This window comes from Neolamprologus multifasciatus, chromosome 4 (assembly GCF_963576455.1).
Source record: "Neolamprologus multifasciatus chromosome 4, fNeoMul1.2, whole genome shotgun sequence".
Lineage (NCBI taxonomy): Eukaryota > Metazoa > Chordata > Actinopteri > Cichliformes > Cichlidae > Neolamprologus > Neolamprologus multifasciatus.
Window position 1 is genome coordinate 23954470 of NC_140442.1, and position 23362 is coordinate 23977831.

At 41.0% G+C, this 23362-nt stretch overlaps 4 protein-coding genes across 5 annotated transcripts; 2 read left to right on the plus strand and 2 right to left on the minus strand.

Moving 5' to 3' along the window:
- The first annotated feature begins 419 nt into the window (after nucleotides 1-419).
- On the plus strand, nucleotides 420-2651 carry rrp7a (ribosomal RNA processing 7 homolog A). Its single transcript, XM_085157819.1, has 7 exons — nucleotides 420-545; nucleotides 720-862; nucleotides 974-1099; nucleotides 1188-1311; nucleotides 2002-2099; nucleotides 2185-2392; nucleotides 2486-2651. The coding sequence occupies exons 1-7, from the start codon at nucleotides 482-484 to the stop codon at nucleotides 2569-2571; spliced, it is 849 nt and encodes a 282-aa protein (XP_085013945.1). The 5' UTR covers nucleotides 420-481; the 3' UTR covers nucleotides 2572-2651.
- Nucleotides 2651-7396, minus strand: LOC146520533 (zona pellucida sperm-binding protein 4-like). Its single transcript, XM_085157798.1, has 12 exons — nucleotides 6968-7396; nucleotides 6734-6858; nucleotides 6423-6543; nucleotides 6058-6192; nucleotides 5402-5574; nucleotides 5132-5211; nucleotides 4930-5063; nucleotides 4670-4853; nucleotides 4448-4592; nucleotides 4292-4361; nucleotides 4079-4213; nucleotides 2651-3987 (listed from the first exon to the last, which is right to left on the minus strand). Exons 1-12 carry the CDS (start codon nucleotides 7167-7169, stop codon nucleotides 3836-3838), a joined length of 1656 nt encoding a protein of 551 aa, XP_085013924.1. The 5' UTR covers nucleotides 7170-7396; the 3' UTR covers nucleotides 2651-3835.
- A 1835-nt stretch (nucleotides 7397-9231) lies between these two features.
- wbp2nl (WBP2 N-terminal like) lies at nucleotides 9232-12241 on the plus strand. Its single transcript, XM_085157818.1, has 8 exons — nucleotides 9232-9372; nucleotides 9876-9984; nucleotides 10115-10253; nucleotides 10429-10521; nucleotides 10765-10965; nucleotides 11366-11482; nucleotides 11949-12025; nucleotides 12113-12241. The coding sequence occupies exons 1-8, from the start codon at nucleotides 9314-9316 to the stop codon at nucleotides 12167-12169; spliced, it is 852 nt and encodes a 283-aa protein (XP_085013944.1). The 5' UTR covers nucleotides 9232-9313; the 3' UTR covers nucleotides 12170-12241.
- Nucleotides 12242-13770: 1529 nt separating this feature from the next.
- LOC146520535 (heme-binding protein 1-like) lies at nucleotides 13771-23358 on the minus strand. Of its 2 annotated transcripts, XR_014873834.1 has the most exons (5): nucleotides 21957-23358; nucleotides 19006-19144; nucleotides 17112-17292; nucleotides 14800-17036; nucleotides 13771-14767 (listed from the first exon to the last, which is right to left on the minus strand). XR_014873834.1 is itself a non-coding variant. In XM_085157828.1 (4 exons), exons 1-4 carry the CDS (start codon nucleotides 22032-22034, stop codon nucleotides 16862-16864), a joined length of 573 nt encoding a protein of 190 aa, XP_085013954.1. In that variant the 5' UTR covers nucleotides 22035-23358; the 3' UTR covers nucleotides 13771-16861. The 2 variants fall into 2 exon arrangements, 1 of the variants encoding a protein (XP_085013954.1); XM_085157828.1 differs by having other exon boundaries at nucleotides 13771-17036.
- Nucleotides 23359-23362: the final 4 nt, after the last annotated feature.

The following is a 23362-nucleotide window of genomic DNA, read 5'->3' on the forward strand; positions in this document are numbered from 1 at the left end:
ATCTACAAGTAAAACCAACAACCAGAATATTAAAAAGGAGAGATTCACTCCAGTTGTTGAAATTGGTTTGAGGGAAGCAAAACCATGGAGGCTTGTTTCTTTAATCATTAAATCAAGCTCAGATTTTCAACATACCAACTCAAACGTCTGAGAAAATAACTTAATTAGTTATTTTTGTTGAAATTTCGATGTAAAAATTCAGCTTCCATTTAAAAAAAACATCTAAATTTAAAACCCTGGAACAGGCTGGTGAAAAGTTATATGACAACATAAACGATAAATGATCCTCAGAGCATTTAGCCTCAAGGTCGAGGCTAAATTTGACCATTAAATTCATTTTTTAAGGTATCTGTAATACAAACTAAAAACTAAATGTTTGGGTTTAAAGCAAACACAAAACCTGCTTAGCAGAAAATCTGGGGAGGGGAACGGTACCAAACGGGAATTCAGTTGTACTTCCGGCGTGAAAGGTCACATCAAAATGGCGCCGTCCAAGAAGAAACACGCCAAGAATCAGGCTTCTGTTATTCCTGGAGGATTTACGGGTATTTCTGATTATTACGCCGTTTTTCTGTACCGCTTTGTCCTCGTAGATAAATGTTTGTGTTACGTAACCCGGCTGGTGTGTGTATGAGTGTGTGCTGATCTGTCGACAGAGCTGTAGTCGCTGGGTGATAGCAGACGCTGATGTGTTGTTTTTTTCCCGTCTCTCCTCGCAGTGTTGTCCTTACAGTTCAGCTCCGACAGCGCCGCCAAGCACTCGCTGTACGTGAAGGAGCACAAGGTGCGAGCGGAGAGGAGTTCCCACAGACCACTGGACCGGACTTTATTCGTGCTAAACATCCCTCCGTACTGCTCAGAGGTAGCGCGCCTGCCTGACTGCTCTGTGTGGTTTGTTTGTTTGTCCTTCATGTAAACAGTAACGACTGCACACTGCCTTTCGTCTCACTGTTTGTGTATGTGTGTGTTACAGGATGTTGTCAAAGATTTATTCTCGCAGTTTGGCAGCGTTCAGTCAGTGGAACTGAGAGACCACCCGGGGTCCTCCCAGGACGCTGGACCCAAACTATCCAAGTTCTTCAAACCAGCTGAAAAACAGGTTGACCTGTGTTCCTGCGCAGTTTCTCGTTTGTTTATGTATGTTTTGTAGATTTCAGTTTCACGTTATGTGTCTCTGTCTGTTTCAGGGCTTCAAAGTTGGCTATGTTGTATTTCAAAGCTCCTCCAGTTTACCAGCAGTTAAATCACACCCACATGATGTGCCTTTGTTGGTCTGCACAGAGCAGCGCCCAGTCAAAACAGGACTGCAGAGTAAGTAGGCTGTTGCTAAAGTGACGCAGTTTAATGTATGAGGCTTAAATAAAACCAAACGAGACATAAAACCACCCCAAACACAGTGGATGGCTACTGAGAAATGCGAAATATAACCAAAGAAGCAAAAGTATCTGCAAAAGATGTGTTCAAAAGTGTCATAAAATACGCAGAGATTTAGCTACATGATGCAAAAACTTAAATAGCATAAATATACTAATAAATGCAACATTGAAAATGTACTTTACATGAGTCATTTGTATATTATAACATGTGTATGACCAGGTATGTGCTGAGGGGTACGATGTGGAATTGGGCAGAAGGATTTACAGCTTTTGGGAATAAGATGTGTTTTAGTGTTTTAGTGTGTGTGTGTGTGTGTGTGTACTTCTAAAGAGCATGTCTGGCGGAAGAATCTTGAAAGGATGTTGTCCAGGGTGTGTAAAGACAGAGAGTCACTAATAATAAAATGTGACACAAATGACAAAAAATAAGTGTGAATAAACTTATGAGTGAAAAATCTGTTATAAAGACGCCAAAAGTCAAGCTTAACGTAAATACAGTGGCTACAAATTGATGCCAAATGTGACATAAAGTGACCTAAGAATGAGAAGAAATGATGCAGAACATCTGGAATCATCTGTAACAAATGAGATGTATGACACGTGTGCTGTATTTTCTTTCTGGCAGAGTGGATCCAGCAGTACACAGACTCCTTTATCCAACCGGAGCAGCTGCAACAAAAAGTCGACTCTTTCATGGAAGACTACGATAAACGTAAAGAAGAGGTGAGAACTCTGTCGCTGTTCCTTCAGCACCGCTGACACGTCCGCTCCGCGTGGCTTCAACGTGGGTTTGATGTTTTGTCTACAGGAAGCGGAGCGGCAGAAGAAGGAGGCCGAGGAGGAGCAAGAAGATGAAGAGGGCTGGGTGAAAGTCACGAGAGGGCACAAAGGTGCCAAGGCGCGTCCTCACAGCGAAGCAGCCAATCAGAGGGCTCTACAGAGGGAGATAACGAAGAAGAAGAGGAAGGAGCTCTTGAACTTCTACACCTGGCAGCACAGAAACACGCAGAAAGAACGTAAGTCTCTGATATGTTAATGACATTGTTGACATTTGAGGCTGTGAAAGCATTTTATTTAAATAAGTTTCCTTTTCTTTCTTTCTTTTACAGATATCGCTGAACTAAGGAAAAAGTTTGAGGAGGATAAACAGAGAATAGCTCTGCTGAGGGCACAGAGGAAGTTCAGACCTTACTGAGTCAGCTACCTGTTTTTTCTTCTCTCATTTCACTGCTTTTGTGTATTTCAGTTGCATTATAAAGGTTTTATGTTAATAAACTGCTATTCTGACTTAATTTTACGATGATTAAATTTCTCGCTCCTCACATTAATGATAGTAAATCTACTGAAGCACAGTAAAGCTACAACATGAAGTACTGAAATTTTATAAAACGGCAGTTTAAGACTAATCTCTTTTGCCTGAATTTGCAATTTTATGATTTCTGTTCAAATATTTTTATTGTGAAACACAAGTAGACAATTTTATGATTTCATTATCAAATTATCAGAGCAGGCTCCAGGCCAGCAACTTTCTGTGATGACATCATAGGTTGATCTTGGTGTATTTCTGCGTGTATATGTAAGTCGGCATGCGGCAGTATAGTGGTGTTTCAACCAGATGCCAACGATTTCCTACTTGTGTGTCGTGTGCATAATGTAACATGACCACAGCGTACCCATCTTCAGCCAAATGTCACAGAGCTCATCTCAACATCTTAACAGATCTCAATCCTATAGAGCACCTTTGAGTTGTGCATGAAACAGGAGATCTGCATTGTGGTCGAACATGTCAGCATAGATCAAAATGTCTGAAGCACAGTCATGTCATGCCTTATTTCTTGATATTTTTCAAGAAAAATTGGTTTAGTAATTCATTGAAGTGCAAACAAATACAGTACATGAGGCAATAACAGAGTTTGTTCACTTCTTACAAGCTTAAATCAATATTTGGTGCAACTACCTTTATTCTCCAACACACTCAGAGCTCTCGGGCAGCTTTCTTGTTCATTTTTTAAGTAGACTTCAGAAATAGTTCACCAGACTTCTTGGAAGACATTCAAAGCTCTTCGTTGGAAGTTTGCTGCCTTTATTTCTGTTCTCTATCAAGAGGATCCCACACTGCTTTAATAATGTTGAGGCTCAGGCTCTGGGGAGGCCGATCCACAGCTGGTGGTTTCACTGTGTGTTTTTCTATCCAGCTACGCTTTCACAGCATTGGCAGTGTGTTTGGGCTAATTGTCATGCTGTTGTTAATTAGTTGGTTTCACATGGAATTGCATTGTGGATCAAAATGTGATGGCCTCACACCATGACAAAGCCTGCACTGTGTTTTACAGATGGCTATAGACACTTGCATCCCATCAGATCTGCTGTTACTGATTTCCAGTCCAGTTTTTCTGCCATTTGACTCTCAGCCTTAGCTCAAAAAACCAAAACAAATGCACATATGGACAAATTGACATTTATTGAGATGCTTCACTGCCATCTTGTTCGTCACGTGCTCGTTGCATTCCTCTGTTCTGACACCTCCTGATGCTTGAACACACAATGAACAGCAGGACCACAAGCAGGCCAGCACCAACACCAGACAGGATATATACGATCACCTGAAACACTAAGGAAGAGAGGGAGTGAGATTCTATTTAAAGAGTGTCATTCATACTCTTTCATGTAATGATTCTAGTTTGGTGCTTTGCTGGATTTACTTTTTTCCCGTTTCATGCAGGGGTCTTTCTCGGCTTCAGTGTTATTCTGGACCAGCTGCAGTGGCCCTAAAGAGACCAGTTGAAGCTGGTGGGGTTGAGATGCGGCCTCTCTTCTCGGCCTCTCCCCCTCAGATGCTTGTGGGAGGACACAGGACAGATTTTTTAAAAATTCCAAAAATAAACAGCACATTAAGTGTACTGTGGTATACTCACAAATGAAGGTACAACGCTGCGCACAGTCAACGTCATTCGTGCAGATTTCCACCCAACAATAGAAGTACATCTGAGTGAGAGAAAACACATAGCCAGGTCTGTGGGGAAAAAACAAAACACTGCGTTGCTGAAATATAAGAATCTGATGAAACGTACTTCCTCTGGACTTGGATGGCCTGTGCTGGGGTCCAAGAAGGCAAAGGTCTTGACATCAAACCTCCTGACTTGTGAGTGAGATGTGGTCTTCCCCTGTTTGTCCACAGGGACAGAGCTTCTCATATTATCCTGAGGATTTGGACATCTGTACAAAAGGGACAAAACTGTGCTGTTATATTTTTAAAAAAATTTTTTATTGAGGGGTGGGGGTTAATAACGTACCCATCATAGAGAAGTGTCCACACAGAGTGTCTTGACCCAGGATAAGCAAAGCAGTCTCGCACTCGCAGGGAAAGTGTGGGATCTGGAGATGGCTGCACGATGGAAATCTCCACATTCACAGCTTCACGAAGGGGCAAAGTCAGCGGAAGCTGTTCCTCGGGAATAAAGGATGTAAAGGATGCATCTGCAGCAACAAACATATACACATCACCAGCTGTGATTTGCATACAAAGTGCCTTTTCATTCCATACCTTTAGTACCTGTGGCTATTCTCATTTGCACTCCGATGGACCCCAGTGCAATGACAGGTGGTGGATTAGTCACCGCATACAAAGACCGCAGTTCTGCTGCACGCTTCAGATCAGAGGAGTCGTATTCACACTGGACCTGAAGACTAAAAACCCAAAAACATTCATCACCACCAGTACTGTCTTCTAGAAGAAGATGTATCCATCTCCATACCTAAATTGAGAATTTTTCCCATCATTTCCTGTATGCAACTCCACCACTTCCACCTCATAGATCACCACATCTCCATTTGCCTAAAAGCCGGAGAGATTAAAAAAAAAAAAAAAAAAAAAAAAAGGTTTAAGAAAAGAAGATGTGAAAATTCATGGTGGACCACAGAAACATCTAAATGAAAGCTTGTGCTCAATGCTGTGACTGGCTTTGTGTAACTGTGCAAAAATATTAGGATGATATCCCAATCTAAATATTAGATATAATATTTACCTTCCTTTTTGCACCGCAGTCTGAGACTCCTATCTTGAAGACAGCAGTATCTGGGGTTGTGACAACAGGGTGACAGTGCGGCTGATCCTTTACAATGAGGCTGCTGGGCTCAATGGGCGTGTGTGCATCTGCAGCGTTTACTGAGAACACAAAGTGTCCGTCCAGAGAGCAGGCTGGATGGAGTCACAAACAGGATAATGTTGCATAATTGTTGTTTTTTTTGAGTAAAACACAAATTAAAAAACCCAAAAACAAAACCCCGTTTTGTCCTCATCACTGCATAATTGTCTTTATAACTATATAATGTTGAATACTATATTAGCATGTATTGAAAGCTCTGCTGCTAACTATAGATGTAATTTTACTGCTCATCAGTGCCAAACATTATTGGTACTGCTTGGTACCTGGTCCTCTGTAGTACCAAACATATTTACGGTGGTAACAAGACTGCATTTTGTTATGAAGGCCACGCATATACTGGCAGGAGGTCTGTCCACAGTCAAAATACATAAACCTCTGATTAATTTGAGATTTTTGGTATCCATTTCTGATTTCCCTTAAGCCCCCCCACAAGACTGGTTATTAAGGGGTTAAGAGTCCTAGAAGCAGCCCAGCTTGTTTAGAGGAAAGGTTGGAGGGGAAAATACAAATCTTACCATTGAGTGTGTAGTAGCAGGCTGAATCACGAGCATCATAGCAGCAGCCCAGTTTGTAGCAGACATCACTGGAAACCCTTTGGTGGCCACAGTCCACTCGAAGAGCTCTTTCAATGTCACAGTTTCCAGGGAATGCTGGAGAAGAGTTCTGTTTTTAAATGTCTTAGATCGTCACTCTGAACTGTGCAGACTCCTACCGAGTATTGGTAATTACAAGAACAACAAGACAACACTCTAAACTTGGCTCCAGGGGGAAATTGTGCCAGGGTGACTTTTGACTGACGAAAAGGGAGAGCTGATTTTAGGTATACAGGACACAACTGGGTCAGTGAGTTTGTCAAGCTCAATCAACTGTCTCCACTCACGTGTTGGGCGAGGCTGGGTCCTCTCACTTCTTGTCTTTATCAGGGGACAGCTGATATTGACCCTGATCCATCGATCCTCTCCTGCCAGCTGGACCTGCAGCGGAATGACGGCTTTGCTGCCCTGAGGATGAAAGGTTATTGCAGCGTGGCTGTCAAGAAGTGACGTACATGCAGATTGAAAACTCATTTTTACCTCCATTGGTTTCAATCATTAAAACTTAATAGTAAATATACTATAATTGCATTATTTTTGGCCCTACTTGGCAATCCCATACATTTCCTTCATGTAAACTCTGCAGCATGATTCACACCTCAACATGGACAAAGCAGCTGTCATATCTGCTGAAAAACGAGAGGCTCTGGTTCTTCACTTTAGCCACTTGCACTCCACAGGTCTTCTCATACTGAGACACTGGGACTGTGGCCCCTGTCACGTCTAAGGAAACAAAGCACACACACACACATGGTCTGAGATCAATGCCAAAGATGAGGGTCAACTAAATGAACCAAGCATCTTCCTCACATCCCGCTGCCCTATACCTCACCTCTGGCGTACACATTGTTTTTCACCAGAGGACCAAACACAGCTCTGATGCCTCGGACAGAGCAGGTGACTCGAGGCATGGCGAGCTGTTTCCTCTGCTCGAGTGTTTTCTTCCTGTGATCGGGGGAAAGGCAGACGCAGCGCCGAGCCATGACGGTGAAAAGTAAAAGAGTCGCGCAAATCTTTATAGAACGATAATTCATCTCGCTATAGTTTGCAAACTTTGTCTTTTAACAGCAGAAACATCCAGCCCTATCTAAGGCGCTGGAGACGGTCACGTGACACCTGTTAATTAGTGTTAATTAATTTAAAGCTATGGCGTTCTTCGGGCTCGGGGACCAGTGCAGTGCAGAGAGTTAAAGGGTGTCGCAGACCTGCTCAGCGTCACCCGCCTGCGCGCACCGAGAGCTGCAGAAGCTGACGTGCACGCGGCCACAGAATAAAGCCGGTAATTAATAAAAAAGGTCAACGTTTAAATATTAAATATCACACTGAGCGCATGCACGGCCAACTCTATCCTAAGGGGGCCATTAAATGAAAGGATTGCATAACTCGCTGGCCTCACCCCCCTCTCGCTCTCCCCATGGCGAAGCTTGTACCCACCCCAGTTATTATATAAGCAGTCTTAAACCTTTACTCACTGCCATCAGAACACCCACTCATCCTGTCAGAATTGCAAGGAAATGCCCATTTTGTTGCTCTATTCCAGCTGTGTTTGCTTTGAAAACATTTTGCTTAGCAATAAATGACCTGATTTTCCGTGCAGGCTTAAATGAAGTTAGTTATCTTAATCCACACCTAGCTGGATTCCAGCACAGTGCAGCTTTCAAGCTAATTTTAATTTAGCTAAACCTTAATTATCCCAAGTCAACATTCAAAGGCTACAGTATAGAAAGTGTAGTACATAGAATCAGGGAGAGATCTCGGCAGTTGCTATAATGATGTTGCCTGCATGGATATGGTTGTCGTTTTTTCTACTTCCCTTATTGTCAACAAGTTTATATACACCGGGAGAAACAGATATATAGCCAATACAAAAGGGGGCAAATAGAACAACAACAAAAGAGAAACTGGGAAATAATCGGTTACACGCTATGCATAGTTTTGTATAAATAACCAAATTTTTGTAAATTATTTTTTTAATAATTTGCAGGATAAATGCTGTAACTGTAACATTTACTATATCAAAGTAAAAATTTAAAATACCTGGTTAAAAAAACAGTACTTCTGATTGCTTTACACTTCTACTTCCTATTTTGGATGGAAATGTAACAGAACATAAAAGCTTGAATTACTTACGCACATTTTGATGTTAAACTGCGTATTATTACAGAGGATTATGCCTTAAATAGCGGCAGTGCTTCATGTAGTAATATATCTATATGTGGGAGCAGGTCAGCTCACGAGTTTCTCCATCTGTGCTTTCCCTTGTATAATATCCCGGAAACAGCCATCATAATATGTAACTATATTATTAAAAATTATCAATAAAATGATGAACAGTTGGCTTGATTCACTTTTTTGTATATGTAATATTCAAACAATAGCTAATTATTAACTCTATAATATTATTCTATTTTATCTACAGAATTCCTACATTAAATTACACTAAAAAGTAAAAGGTGTGGAAAAATAGGTGAATTAAAAACTACACGTTAGCAAAAAACCAAAAACCAAAGCACCCCCTCCCCCATGAGCTAGCAAATAATTAGTAAATGATAACGGATAGGAACAACAACAAAAAACAAAACAACAAAACAAGACAAATAAAAAACAAGCAAACAAAAAAAACCCAGTGGATTTTCAGAGATAAAACTAAACAGATACGAACAAATCCAGTCTGGAAATTAACTGAAACTAAGTAAGAAAAATAAATAAATAAATAAATAAATAAAGGAATTTCTTAGTAAAGGAATTAATAAATAAAATAAAATAGGATAAAATATATTAAAACTTGACGGAAAAAGACTGTGATAACTTGGAATCAAATTATTAATTTCATCGTCAAATTTATTTGATTATTTATAATTTACATTTTTAGAAAAAAATGTTACACCTATCCAAAACGGATGGGTGGCGGGGAAAATACGTTGGGAACAACAATCCAGCGTAAACACACTTTTATTCAGAAACCATTCTGAATATTTCTAACTTTTACTGGGATCGTGTGAGACACTTCTTCTGTTTGATCGTGTGGATATTGTTTACCGTCCCACGGCAGGTCACGAGTTGTCAGACGGCGTGGTGACGTAAGGCTCGTGACGTTTCTGGGTGATTCCCGTCAGGCTGATAGACTGGCTTTAGCATTAAGCATAGGCAACAGGAGAGCGTAGGACGGCTCGTAAACATGGCTTTGAATCGAAATCATACGCATAACGGCAACGTGTTGATAAACAACGGAGAGAGGTGAGGTTATTACCTAGTGTCGGGGTGTTTAATTGTATTAACTAGCTAACTGTCGCCTCTGTTTTCGGCTTGTTTACCTTTTACTTTCCAATGCGTAGTCAACTCAATGCTATCCAACTGCTAGCCTCCAGCTAGCTGGCCTAGGTAATGTTAGCATTAGCTGTTTTATTGTTTACTGTATCTTTCAGGGCGTTGTGTATGTTGTGTGTTCTTTTAACGGCGAGACATTTAATGGCCCTACTTTAAAATCGTTGCATAATGTGGTTTAAGCAAGATGGCTCTAAAGTGCGTTAGCGGACTATCCAAACAGGAAGGTTTGGCAGCATTTTTTGTCAGGATGTTGAAATCTTGTAAAACACAACTGTCTTCCCATTGCATGTTTTGTAAAGCAACTATTTTCTAGCTGCTGCGAAATACAATTTCTACATGTTAGCATACTTTTTAGCTCCTTTATAGTTACTGTAAGCTGTGACCTAATTTTCATCTGCCTCATCTTTATCCAGTGTTTTAAGGGAGTGCAAGAATGTGGAGCTGTCATTCAGTGATGTCACCTGCAAGACAGATCTGCTGAAGGGGACCAAGAAGGGCACGGTGTACCTCACACCATACAGGGTACTACCCAAATTATCAATAAACAAAAACAGAAACAAAAGATTCCCGTGATGTTTACGGCTGCTTTTCATGTGCTCATGTATCCTTATGTAACTCATCTTTTTGCCTCATCTCTTGTTCACCGGCTCAGTTGGTGTTTGTATCCAGTAACACCAAGGACTGCCTGGGTTCAGCCATGTTCCCCTATTACCTGATGAAGGGCTGCAGCATTGAGCAGCCAGTCTTTGCTGCCAACTACATTAAAGGGACAGTGTCTGCTGAGCCCGGTGGTAGGAAGCCTTTTGCTTTTACACTTAGTCACTATCATTTGATTGTCTGTCTCTAAAACGATCTCATATGAACCCATATTAGTGAAAACTGTGGTGTATTAGTTTCAGAACTTTACTTTGCTTAAAAAAGGCAGCTTTCTATATTTGCTCTAAAGGGAATTGACTTTTTAATCAGGTGGCTGGGAGGGTCAGGCACATTTCAAGATGTCATTCCCCAGTGGAGGAGCCATAGAGTTGGGACAGCACCTCTTCAAACTGGCCACAAATGGTTCGTATGCCATTTTAATTCAGTACCTTTGCTTTATAACCAGGAAACACGTGTTAAGGTAGCTAAACCCTTTACCAAAGTAGCAGTCCTACTATATTAAAAACATGGTACAGTTGCAGTAAAAAAAACAACAAAAAACTTTAAAGATTAAACACTTTATAGCAACAAAGGACATTACAATAAAGATAATTCTGTATCTTCTGGAGTCTTTGGAAAGTCACTTTTATTCTTTCTGTGCTCCAGCTTCTCGTGGCGCTCCGGTGCAGAATGGAGCTGCTGCCTACGGTTACCCTTCACCTGGTATGATGAATGGCTATGGCCCACCTCCACCTGCTCCTCAGGGCTATCCCTACCCACCACCTCCCCAGCAGAATGGCTTCTACCAGGGGCCTCCCCCTGCTGCTGGCAACATGCCCTACTCTTATCCACCACCTGCTGCTGCAGGTACACAGTCTCGCTGTCTGTAGGTCTATTTTTAAATGTCGGATTCAACTGAAGACTGGCGGCAACATAAGTAGGGATTTTTAAAATTTATCTTATAGTCATTGCAATTGTAACTCCAGGTTCTGCATTTTATTTTGTAGATTTCTTTCACTTTCTTTTTTCCTTTCTTCCTCATAATCAATAAAAGTGCTTATAGTTTGTAGCACATAAGTTAAAAATGTGCACCCTCGAGGCACAAATCATGCTGTCCCTCTCTCTCTGTCAGTGTCTTGTTTTTTTTTCTTTATCTTTTTTGCTGTGTAAATAATTGTACAAACAGGCTGCAACCCCCTGTGACCTTCAAACTGCATCTTTAAAAAAAAAAAAAAAAAAAAAATTCTGTTGGCCATCTGTGTTCCAGGAATGTACCCATCTGGTTTTGACTACATGGCCCCTCCTCCCCCGTACCCTGGGCCACCACAAAACTGGGCTGCACCCTCTCAGAACTGGACAGCACCACCACCACAACCACCTCCAGGTCTGTTTCTCTCACTCTCCTTTTTTCACTCACTCCCTATATTTTTTTCTTCCTCTGTGCCACTGCACTTGTCAGATTGGATCTGTCTGCCTCAACATGAATCACTTCAAAGCACGCCATTAAAAAAAAGAAAAAAGGGGGGTGCTGATGTCTCCTTCTCTACAGATAAAAATGTCAAGGAATAAAACAGCCTTCTCGCCCTCATGTTGTTGTTTTTCTAGCAACTTTGGGGATTTTCGGTTAAAAACAGCGTCACCTTCTGCGCACCAGTCTGTGCTTCATTACCTCGTGCCAATAGATTTTTCTAGGTTTGAGGATCTTAGAAGTTTTCAGTTGCGCTTCATCTGACTACTAAAGCTTTCTCCTGTGCATCTTTTCTCATTACAGTGTTAGGAACTGTTCTAGAGTATGTTCTGCGGTCATTACTCAGTCTTCATCTCCCTGTTTTTTGTCATTTTATGCACAGGTAACGCCAAGGCGGCTGAAGCAGCAGGCAGCGCATATTACAATCCCAGCAATCCACACAATGTCTACATGCCCATGGTAAGCTGCTTTGGATGTCTTCAACATGTGACAACTTCTTTAATGGCATTTTAATCATATTAAACCATCTTCTGGGTTTGCGTGCAGGAGCGACCTCCACCGTACGCACCTTCTTCAAACTTCCCTGAAAAGAAAAACAACTGAAACATGGGCAACGTCACTTCCAAGACACTCCTCTCTCGCATCCTCTGTATCCTAAATAAATTCTAAAGTGAAGTTTTTCTTTTTTCTTTTTGTAGACTGCAATAAGGTAATGCAATTAATATAGGGGTTAAAAAGATGTCAATTAAAATTTCCCAATGAGAGATTGTTTTTAATTTTTTTGGGAAGGACTATAAATGGAACATCTAATGACGTTTTAGTGTTTTCCATATTACATCAAGTCATTTAAATGGTGGACAACTTGTAAAGCAACAGTCGGGATTCATTTTTTTCTGTCTGATTCTTCAGCACCTACGCAGGGACTCGTGCAGTGTCCCAGCTGGAATGGGGGGGAAGGATTTGGAGAATGTATTTTTAAAGACAGATTTGTTACCAAAACTTTTTGTAGCAGTTTATTGATTGCAGTTCATGTAATTATTAATAATATCAGCTTCTACTAAGAACAGTTATGTATGATTGCAAGTGCATTGTGTTTCCCCATTATAGCTTTGTAGTCATTTCCCACATAAAAAACCCAGAACTGTGTTCATTAATGTTCAGCAACACAATAACTGACTGATTCTCATACTATGGCTCGCACAGACACGCAGACTGGTGACCAGTATGATCCTGTACTCAGTCTAAGTAACTTCATTCATGGTATGACCTTAAACTCCCAGTGCTAATTGAGTATCTTTACAGGGTGGTTATCAAAAAGAGTTGCGTAATGTTCAGAAAGCTGTTCAGAAAGATTTCTTATGAAATGAGTCTGTATGTGCAATATTTCAGCCTTACATAACGGCATTACAGGTCACCTGCGGGGTTATCTGAATGACCTTGTGCTGTACTCTGAGCTTCTGTTCTGTTGCTGTATGCAGAGCCAAGCTGAAACCAGAGCTCTTCTCCTTCAGTAATTAACCTAGTGTGAGGTTACAGGTTACACTGATTTATTAAGGCTCACCAGTATTTTGCCTGCAGGTGAAGCCTCTGAGTGCAGACCGTTATCCCTGATTCTGCTCGGTGTGCATCATTTAGCACCCGTTTGAAGGTCTTTTTGCGCATAGTTGTGGTGGTTAGAGGGTTTTTTTTTCCTTTTAGGTAGATTTAATCAAATGCCTGTATATTAACATCTCTTTTCTTATTCTTTTTGCTGAATTTGTCAAAAATCTAATAAATGTCAATTAAATTTCCCCCGTTTTTGTCTTCAGTCATTTTTAAACAGTCATTTATGTCATAGGTCTTAAATCAAATAGAGCCTCAGACAAACAAAAATAAATTTTACAGAGTATCCTTTTTTATTTAACATACAGTTAAGCCAGAATGCAGAAGCAGTATGTAAAAACCTGCGTGTGAACACACCTTACTGCTTCCATTTAATAGCTATAGTGCCGCTGATCAACTGGATTTGATTAACTTATAATCAGCAAGTTTGCGTTTGATAAAAAAACCAAAATCAGCATATTAGCAAAAACACCTCATAACAAACGTCAAACGTGGTGGTGGAGGTGCCATGGTTTGGGCTTGTTTTACGGCCACAGACCTGGGCACCTTACAGTTACTGAGTCGACCACCAACTCTGTAGTCTAAGGAGCTTAGAAAGCAAAGCGTCTGGACTTCTTTGAGTTGCTTGAAGACGTTTCACCTCTCATCCGAGAAGCTTCTTAAGGTCCTTTGTCCCTCTTTGGGGGGAAACTCCCACTGGGTTTAAATCTGGGACTCTCCACCATTGACCCTTAGAACTGAAGAAGCTTCTCGGATGAGAGGTGAAACGTCTTCAAGCAACTCAAAGAAGTCCAGACGCTTTGCTTTCCAAGCTCCTTAGACTACGATGACCTGGATGACTGAGAACCTTCACAGACACACCAACTCTGTAAAGTATCCTAGAGTCAATTGTGACTCAGTCTGTCCGACAGCTAAAGCTTGGCCCAAACCAGGTCATTCAACAGAGCAAATCTACAACAGAACGGCTGAAAAAGAGAAGCAGTGGCCGAGTCAAGGCGAGCCTTTATTGAAAAGCTGTGTTGGGACCTCAGTTGTGCCCACCAAGCAACATAGTGATGTGAGACTGATGAAGTCACACAGCGTTGCTGGTCTTCTTAGGAAGTTGTTCACATACCCTTTGACTCTTACAAATAATGGAATGATGGATAATAAGAATAATCCACACTCTAATTAAATAATATATTTATTATATTATTAAACACTGTCAAATCTGAACAGTATGGTCAGTTTTATCACAGAATCACACTGTACACATAACACAGTTTAAATATCTTAATAAGTAATGATTGCATTATCATGCACTGCAATAAAACAACATATTTACTACACACAAATGCTTTCAGGACCAATGCATAATCACAGTTTAAATCGACACCAGTGGCTATGTATCTAGGTTTCACTCACAGAGACTGATTATAAACATTAATTCTACTTTATGGCTCAACTCCTGTTTTTTCCAGTTCCTTACTCAGGAAAAGGATGTGTGGTTTTTACTACCATGTATGTTAAATAATGCTATTCATTTCTTTGTAGTCATCGCTAAGTTGTAAACTAGCATGAACGTGTGGAGCATGTGTACTCATGGAGACGGGAGCGCTACTGAGGCTTTATATACCTTCAAGGACAAACACGGAAATCCAAAAGGAAACGACGAGACTGATTTGTTTGGATTTAGATTTGATAATCCAGTTTTATGCCTATAAAAAAAATCCCAGTAACTTTCCAATTTATTTAACAGTAATTTCTTTTAGATCTACACTCACTGCTATGCCCGACTACCAGCTTAGATTTCCTTTTGCATTCAACTGATTAAACAAAGCGCTGGAAACGTTCCTCTGAGATTTTGGTCCATAATGACACGACAGCATCACACAGCTGCTGCAGATTTGCTGGCCTAACATCCATGATGTGAATCTTTTGTTCTACCTCATCCCAAAGACTGTTGGATTGACATCTGATGATGGTGGAGGCCAATGGGGATGCACAATTCGTACTAAGGTTGCTCCCATGTGATTGGCTGATTAGATATTTGCACCAGCAATCTGTTGAACAGATCTGATAAAGTGGACAGCGAGTGTACCCTCCCCATCTTGGAGAAAATGTTTGGGGATCATTAGGAAATTTTTGTAAAGAAAAACACTTCAGTTTTATGTTTTCTGTCTATTTTCAATTAGAGGTGGGAATCACCATACATCCCACGATACGATATTATCACAATACTTAACACACGATACGATATTATTGCAATTTTTTAAAATATTTTGCGATATTCAGATTCTGTACATAAAATGAATATTGATAAAGTTTACCTAAGTCTCACACTCAGTCTTTCTCTCATTTCAGTCAGTTTTATTGTTGACAAACTGAATGGTTTGTATTACAGTCTAGTCCAACTTAACTGAATGCAACCATGTGGTACAATTATAGCTATTCTGAACTATGCAATTTATGAAAACTATGCAGCCCATTCAGCAACTGAAGAATTTGAAAGTAAATTAAAACAAAATATAATTTTACATTAAATAAAAAACGTTTTAAACTTAATTAAAATAAAACATGTCTTAAATTAAAATAAGTAAACTGTCATGTTTATTGCTGCCAAAAAAAAGTTAAACACATTTGGACAGTGAAGGAATGTCAGGATTCTTGCTCTGAAGTCAGAGCATGTTCCAGTCCACAAAAACTTTTTTTGTAACAAAATATTGATTTCTGCTGTCCCTGTATCGATACATTAGCAAACAAAATATCACGACACTACACAGTCTCGATTTTTTCCCCCACCCCTGTTTTCAATGTGCTTAATGATTTTTAATGCAATATCTGTGTAGAGACACAGAGGCCCATTTTCAGCAGCCATCACTTTAAAAGATAAATTCATCATCAGAACTCCTCTTTGATTAGAGATTTGATTAGTTTTGGATTCATCTGTTTAAAAAAAAAAATCACTTAATGAAACTGTCCAGCTGAGGACTTTGGAGGCATCTGTTTGTCAGACTGCAGGCACCGCGGGCCTCTTTCTCAGCTGTTTACCAGAGCCTTCCACTTCTCTTACTGCTCCAGTTAAAACCACATTGCTCTGTTCTGTTAAGGAAGTAGCACACACCTTTTTATGCAATCTTTGGTTTTGTTGGTTTCCTGCTTGAAGAACCTTTTTTAAAAGAAACGAGCACTCAAATGCTGTTGATTCTTGAATCAGCACTTGCAATTGAGCTGTGAAACAAAATGAGTTTTTCCTGATTATCACTTAAAGAACAAAATGTGCTAATGCATGGTTGCTGAACACTGACCACCATAGGTCTAGATAGATGTTCCACTGAAAGTCATAAATAATGCACGATTTCATTAATCATTAATTGTCATTGTCATTTTTGTTTGCTTGCATGGCGCCTTAGATGAATCCAAATCAACCCCAAACATCTGAGCAGCAGTGTGGATGCTGCTTGAACTCATGGAATTTATTTTATATTAAATTGCTGAACATACTTAGCAGAACTCCAAATAGTTGTTCTGAAGCGTTCGGTCACTTTAGGCCAGTTTCGCGACTTTTTAGAGAAAATGTCATAAAATGAGAAAAAATTACTACTCCACTGAATCCCAAGTTGTCCCTTTTTGTAAACACCCAAACTCAGTTTTAGGGTTACATGACTGTAAGTGAGGAAAATGAATACAGAATTTAGCACAAGATCTGACCGTCTATGGCTCCTCCTGTAGGAACCAAACCTCATTTCTGCGTCCGTAAGGCTTGAGCGGGTCGTAGCTACAGCAGAAGTACTGCTTGCGCTGAAAGGGGGCCGTCTCGCCCAGGGTACGTGTCAAACGCAGGGCCTCTGCTCTGTACTCGCTCTCCCCTGCAAAGCCTCCAAACTGCCTGCAAATTGAAAAAGATTTCACTTTCTGTATACACACATCAAATAGTAATAGAACCACTTTAAATGACACATACAGAGCGTAGACAGTCATGCCGGGCCTCTCTTCAATCCTGATGGCACTGTCGGTGGGAGTCGGGGCTTCTTGCTGGTAGCTGGTGGGAATGCGGATGGCCACCACCAAGCGGCGAGAGAAAACCCCATCGTTTCGCGGGTACACTGTCATAATGATGGGAGCTGCTGTACCCATGGCCTCACCTTATGATTTAAAGTGTGAGACGGAAAGGGAATTTCAAAAACAGGAGGAACATGGAAGAGACAGCAGAGAAGCTCTCTCCCTGCAGTGGCATTACCCAAATCTAAAGGGCAGGAACTGTGCACTTTTTTGTGGACTATGTAACAAAATTATGCAAATGCAACACTGATAGCAATAACAGAGACGCTGCAAAGCAGCACATGTAAATCACACCTTCAACAGTGAAATAAATGCCTATTTCACACTGCACTTCTATTTACCTTTTATTTGACTGCTTAACTACAGCACGGAACCAGAGAACATCTGTATCTGTATCTGTGAGTCACCTAAAGTCAACCCAGTTAAATTCTATATAAAAATATTCTGTTTATTTAAGATAAGTTGGGCCCTAAAGTTTGAGCCATGTGTTGATTCCATTATGCTCATTTGTATTGCTTTAGGGTGCTTCAAAGTGCCAACTTTCTTTTGCTGGATGCATCCAAAGATCCTGAATTGAAATCAACTGCAGAATTTAACAACAGCAATGATAGTGGTAGAAGTATAATTTCCTGTAAAACAAACATATTTTGAGGCAAAGCTGGCACACGTTTTAAATTTTACTTGTAATTCTATTCATGGATTTTTCTTTAAATATCTCAGTGGTCATTAAAATTAAAGTTACTGTTGATAATGTTTGAAAGTAACTGCCTTTTTGATAAAGGTTATAGTTGGAGGTGGATCGGGTGGTCCTGAACCATGAGTTATTCTACTATAGGCTAAGGCTGCTGGAGAACTTCCCATGATGCACTGATATCTTCTTTTCTCTTCTCATGCATTTACCACTACTGCATGTCATTAACTTCTTGTCTCTTCAAGCTCTCCTTTTATCTCTTCTCTTTCCTCTCACCCCCAGCTGCTTCCCCTCCCTCACTCTGGGTCTGTTGGTGTTCTCTTCCTGTTAAATCAGGGTTTTTCCTTCCCACTGTTGCCAAATGCTTGTGTCTGATTTCTGTTGTTTTCTAAACTCTTTTTCAACTCTTTCATGGCATGCATTTTTAATTACTCTTTGCTATTTGGGCTGATTGGGACCTAATCAGTGTAAAAACAAAGAATTACCTGATTTATTTTTTACTTGATTTTTGTTTCTGAGAAAAATGAGATCCACATATGAGGACATCCGTAATATGATGCCCTCGTAAGTGGATATCAGGCTCTTGTAGAGCAAACTGTAGTATTTTGGTCTAGACAACCCAAAACGTGATGTCCACATGTGGACGCCAGGTCCTAGGAGGTTAACATTGTAAGGGTTTTACCTTGCAATGTTAGGCTCATTGAGGGGAGCTGAATTATACTATATAAATAAAATTTAGTTGGCTCAAACTTGCTTCTGGAGATCTTAAAACAGAAAAAAGTATGATTAATTATAATTTTAGACAACTGAAAAAAAGCATCTTTTTAAAATATTTTTATTCTTTCATAAATTCCAGGATTGACCACCAACTCAACAAAAAATCATCATGGTCTGTCGCTTATGAAAACTACAACTTGGCAGCAGTTATTAGTCCAGTGAATTTGTGCTTCATGGCTGTTATTTATTGGCACTAAATATCTTTTGGAAGGTGACAGCAAAGCTGAAAGAAAGTATCTGAAGGTCTTGTTGGCTCAAGCTTAATTTGTTATTCTCAGCGAACGTGGCACGTGATCCACCTGAAGGATTTATTCTCCACTTGCTTTACCTTGTTCATTGCTTCCGCCAATATACATGAGCAGCTTCCTCATTAGCTCTCCTGTTACTTGGTCGAAGGTTCTCCCCTCAGAGGAAACAGCAGCAAACTTAGCAGCATCATACCGTCGCACCTCAAAGCTGACTCCATCCTAGGGAAGAAAAAGGAAATCGGAGGACGTCTTAAGGCATCAGCAGGCCAGTCACTGCTGCACGAATGCAGACCTCCTGTTCTGTACACAGACACACACACGCAAACACCACTGTTCTCATCCTGGGGATGGGAGCAGCAGAGGTCAAGCCCAGATATGATTCACCTCTGACACACTGATGCTGACAATCTGCTTCTAAGGACAGAAGCCCTGAACTAGCGAGATTTACGCAGAGAGAGTTCAGTGTCTGTGTGAGACCAAAGTGGGCACATACAGATGAAACATATTTATACTGATTTGAGTTAATTTCTTCTTCTGCTCTGCAGAGCTCCGTCGGCTTACATAGAATAATGGGGAAGAGACTCACGATCTTACATAACAGAGCACATGCGAAAAGAAAACACACACACACACTGCGCGCTGTCTTTCACAGCGTTAATATGATGCAACAGTTTTACATTAAATATGATTAAGTGGGGTTAATGTGGAGCACGGTCACTCAGCCATGCTGCGGAGCAGGAATTTCGATGGGTTTTGATGGAGTGATGCAGGTTTCAAAAGCAGCTTTTCACTCACTGACACGGTCACACTGCACATGCTTCTGCATTTGTAAGATTAGGTTCGTGCGCTGAAGTTTAACTGCATTATATCGTTGTCATCCACTTCTTTTGAATAACATGCAGTGACTTCAACCTGCTGGCCTCTGTGAAATATGTAGTTTATTTTGCAGATAAGGTGTTTATCTCAACGTGATAACAGCGACAAAGAAAAGCAACAATGGAAACAGGCTCGGGGCACAGTTTCCACTGCGCAGTCTCAGTCCTATGTGGGCTTCTTGAGCATGTTTTCACTACCCTGGAGGGACATTCAAATCTAAAAATATCATGCAAATATCTTCATCTTTCAAATTGAATTAGAGATTCTTTGTCTACTATCAAATCCCCAGATGCTAAAAAACATTTCCTTTTGCTATACATTTGTAACCAACACCTTTTTATCCTCGTAATCTTATTTAAAACCCACAGAGGACCTGAAATCCTCTGGAGTGGCTTTATGAGGAGCCTATAGCCATATTTATTCCTCTACACATGCAAGATAATGCTGAGTTACTGTGAAACTTTAACTTGTGACGAGTACCCGGGCTCCTGCATAGTAATTACAGGGTTTTTTTGCCCTGTATAGCTTGTCAGTGGGACCGCCATTAATGTTGCATATGGGTGACACACAAAGAAAGCAGAGCCTGACTTCAGTTAAGTAGTGCAATTAATTTGTCTGTCATGCATCTCTTTTTGTGTGCATGTGTGTGTTTACCGGCTGTCTGATGCCAGCTTATACGGTGATAATTATTCAGCGCCTGAACCGAGCACACTGAAGTTATTATCAGCACTGACTGCTAAAGTGCCCGTCAGTTCATCTTATTTTGAAACAATACTCTATGTTCTGCTGTGTGTGTGCACACGCTTGTCTGTATTCTGTGTCAGAATTAATTAAGCGTGTTGGGTGTCAGAGTCACACAGGTGCTCCACAGATCATGTGACAAGCTCTGATTTCAGCACCTGCTTTTTAAACATCAATCAAGTACAGAGATTTGATGAACCTCCAGATTGTTTTCTAAGTGTAGTGATACACTGAACATTGGACAGTCAATACAAATGATCACTCACTAGCAAGAATCCTGTATTTCTGACAGGTCTCCATTAAAATAAGGTTGTAATTCAAGATTAAATGTTAGTGGAAGAGCTTCCAATCTTTAAAAACAACTGTTATGTATGCACATACTGCTCTCTGTTTTTGAGTTTCTGATTCTGACAACAGATGTAAAGTATGCTGTCAGAACAGATCTGACTCTGCTTGTGTCCGTTTGGATCATTTAATTCCCTGCCTGTCCGGTCAGTTGGGCTGGAAATCCTGTTTATCCGCCTGCCTTTGTCTTTCTCCCAAAAGTTAGCTGCTATTTAGGAGATGAACACACAAAGATACTTTTAAAACATACGCGTCAAGACCAATAGTAGATGACTGCATGCACATTTATAGCGGTGGGCACACAGAGCCTGAGAGAATAACCTTGAAACAGCCGCGAGGCCTTAGTTATTAACACATCAGTGAGTTTGCGGTTATTTTCCACGGTGTGGTTACAGTAAACATAAGAAAAACAAACACATTATGCATGGTGGAGCTGAGTCTTTGTTACTCTCCTCAGCAGGGATGGCTGGTGTATCAGAGCACCTACAATCCGTATCAGAGTTCATACAGGTCTGATCAGCATCCTCTTCCACCCCAGCGACAGTTACTGTGTCTCGTGGTTTTACACGCACACACGCGCGCGCGCGCGCACCAGAGTGCCATAATGGAAAGAAACAGTGACCCACACCGAACATGAACCCTCAGTCTTTCCGATTTTAGTCCCCTGTGAATGTTCTTGTTTTAAGATTATGCGTCACCATCTTCAATTATTTCTGCCTTGTTGGTTGGAGGAGAACCTGGGGCTGGTTTACACTTTACCCCCCACGCTGTGGATCAGCATGCATCCTCATGTCACTGTCAGGCTGTTTGGCCTGCAGCAGCAGGCTAATCACCGTGGTAATTTTAAACGAAAGTCTAATAACACGACCTGCACAGAATTAAGTAAAAGGTGAAATATTCATGGAACCAGAGGGGGGAAACTCGCGCTTTTATAATCTGACAGAATCGCTGTGCGTAATCGTAACTGCACACGCGCGTAAAGCCAAGGATAAAGACTCAGAAGAAGGAAATCGCAGGAGCAAAGCATGTGAGAACGAGAAAGCTTTGTCTGAGCACACACACTGCTTACCTTCGTCTCGCTGCTGAGCAGCTTATATTCCGTCTCCTCGGTGTTTCCGAAGAGTGAATTCTTAAACATGCCAAACATGTCGCTTCGGCCAAGTCACCTCTCCACTCTCCGCTCCTTTAGTTCTGTTTCTCCTCCCTCTCGCCTTTCTGTTTGTTGCAAACAGCTTGCTCTCTAGTATGGCAGTTTTTTTAAATGTCGTCCCCCAACTCCTGGAAAAATCTTGAACTGCAAGAGGTAACTCACAGCAATATCCAGATGCTCCTCTCCTCCAGCGACGAGCGCGCACTACGCTCCAGTGAGCACAGACTCACAAATGACTCTTTCTTTCTTTTTTCGGAGGCAGAAGTTGGAGATGCTTCCTCCTTTTCCAAACCAAGGAATGATGAAAAAAAAAAATCATCCTCCGCTCTGAGTAGTTGACTGTCCCCGCCCTCTTCTCTCTCTCTCTCACAGGTTTTCCTCTTACAAGCTTGACGCTCATTTGTATCACCGCCAGTTTTCATTTACCATCGTTAACTTCATTTAATTGGAGAATCAATTTATCAACATGTCACCAATTTTCTACCACTTATTACTCCACAAACTACCAGGTTGCCCCCGCATACATACAATTGTGCATTTAATTGCATAACCGTGAGATGCTGCATTATTATTAACGCCACCTCCTCAAACTCTCACCACGGAAAAGCAGAATGACCTGCAGTGCCAGGGTCTCCCTCATTCTGTCTGTTCCAGGACCCCTGAAACTGTGGGGTGCTTTCTGTGCAGTATAATTTTTGACACAAGCCTTTGGTTTGTCAGTACGCATTGGACCTTGATTGCTGGGCTATGCGCGTGGGTTAGTTCGGGGCAGCACATGAGTGCACGTCTTATTCCGTGTGTCAACTGTGAGTTTGAGCTTTGCTTTAGGGTTTGTCTATTTAAATTCAGACTGAAGGCAATGTTAGTCACGACTGGAGAGTAAGGGAAACAGGAAGGATAGGATTTCTGAAAAAGTGGAATGGATAAAACTAGCCAGAAAAACGATGTACTGTATGAGGGAACTGTTGACAGAGGGGCAAAGATCCGATGTCACCCGGTTTGTGGACCTAAATGAATGGGAGTCCATGGGATGTCTTGTGTAGGCCTATTTAACTCATTATTCTCTTTCTGACAGTTTCAAAGAGCTCTTAATTTAACCTGAAGGTCAACCTGCTTATTTTCAGCTCCACGTTTTTATTCTGGGACTCCAAACAGTAGCTTAGTATGATGCACAGTTCATATCATTATCTTATACTAGGCCTCGGTCAATGCCCTCAGTAAAAAACATTTGGCTCATAGATATTACTGACTTTAATATTAGAACATTGAGTACCTTGCAGGGCCAAATTTCAGTTTAGTTTTTGTGTAATGTGGCATACACCAGC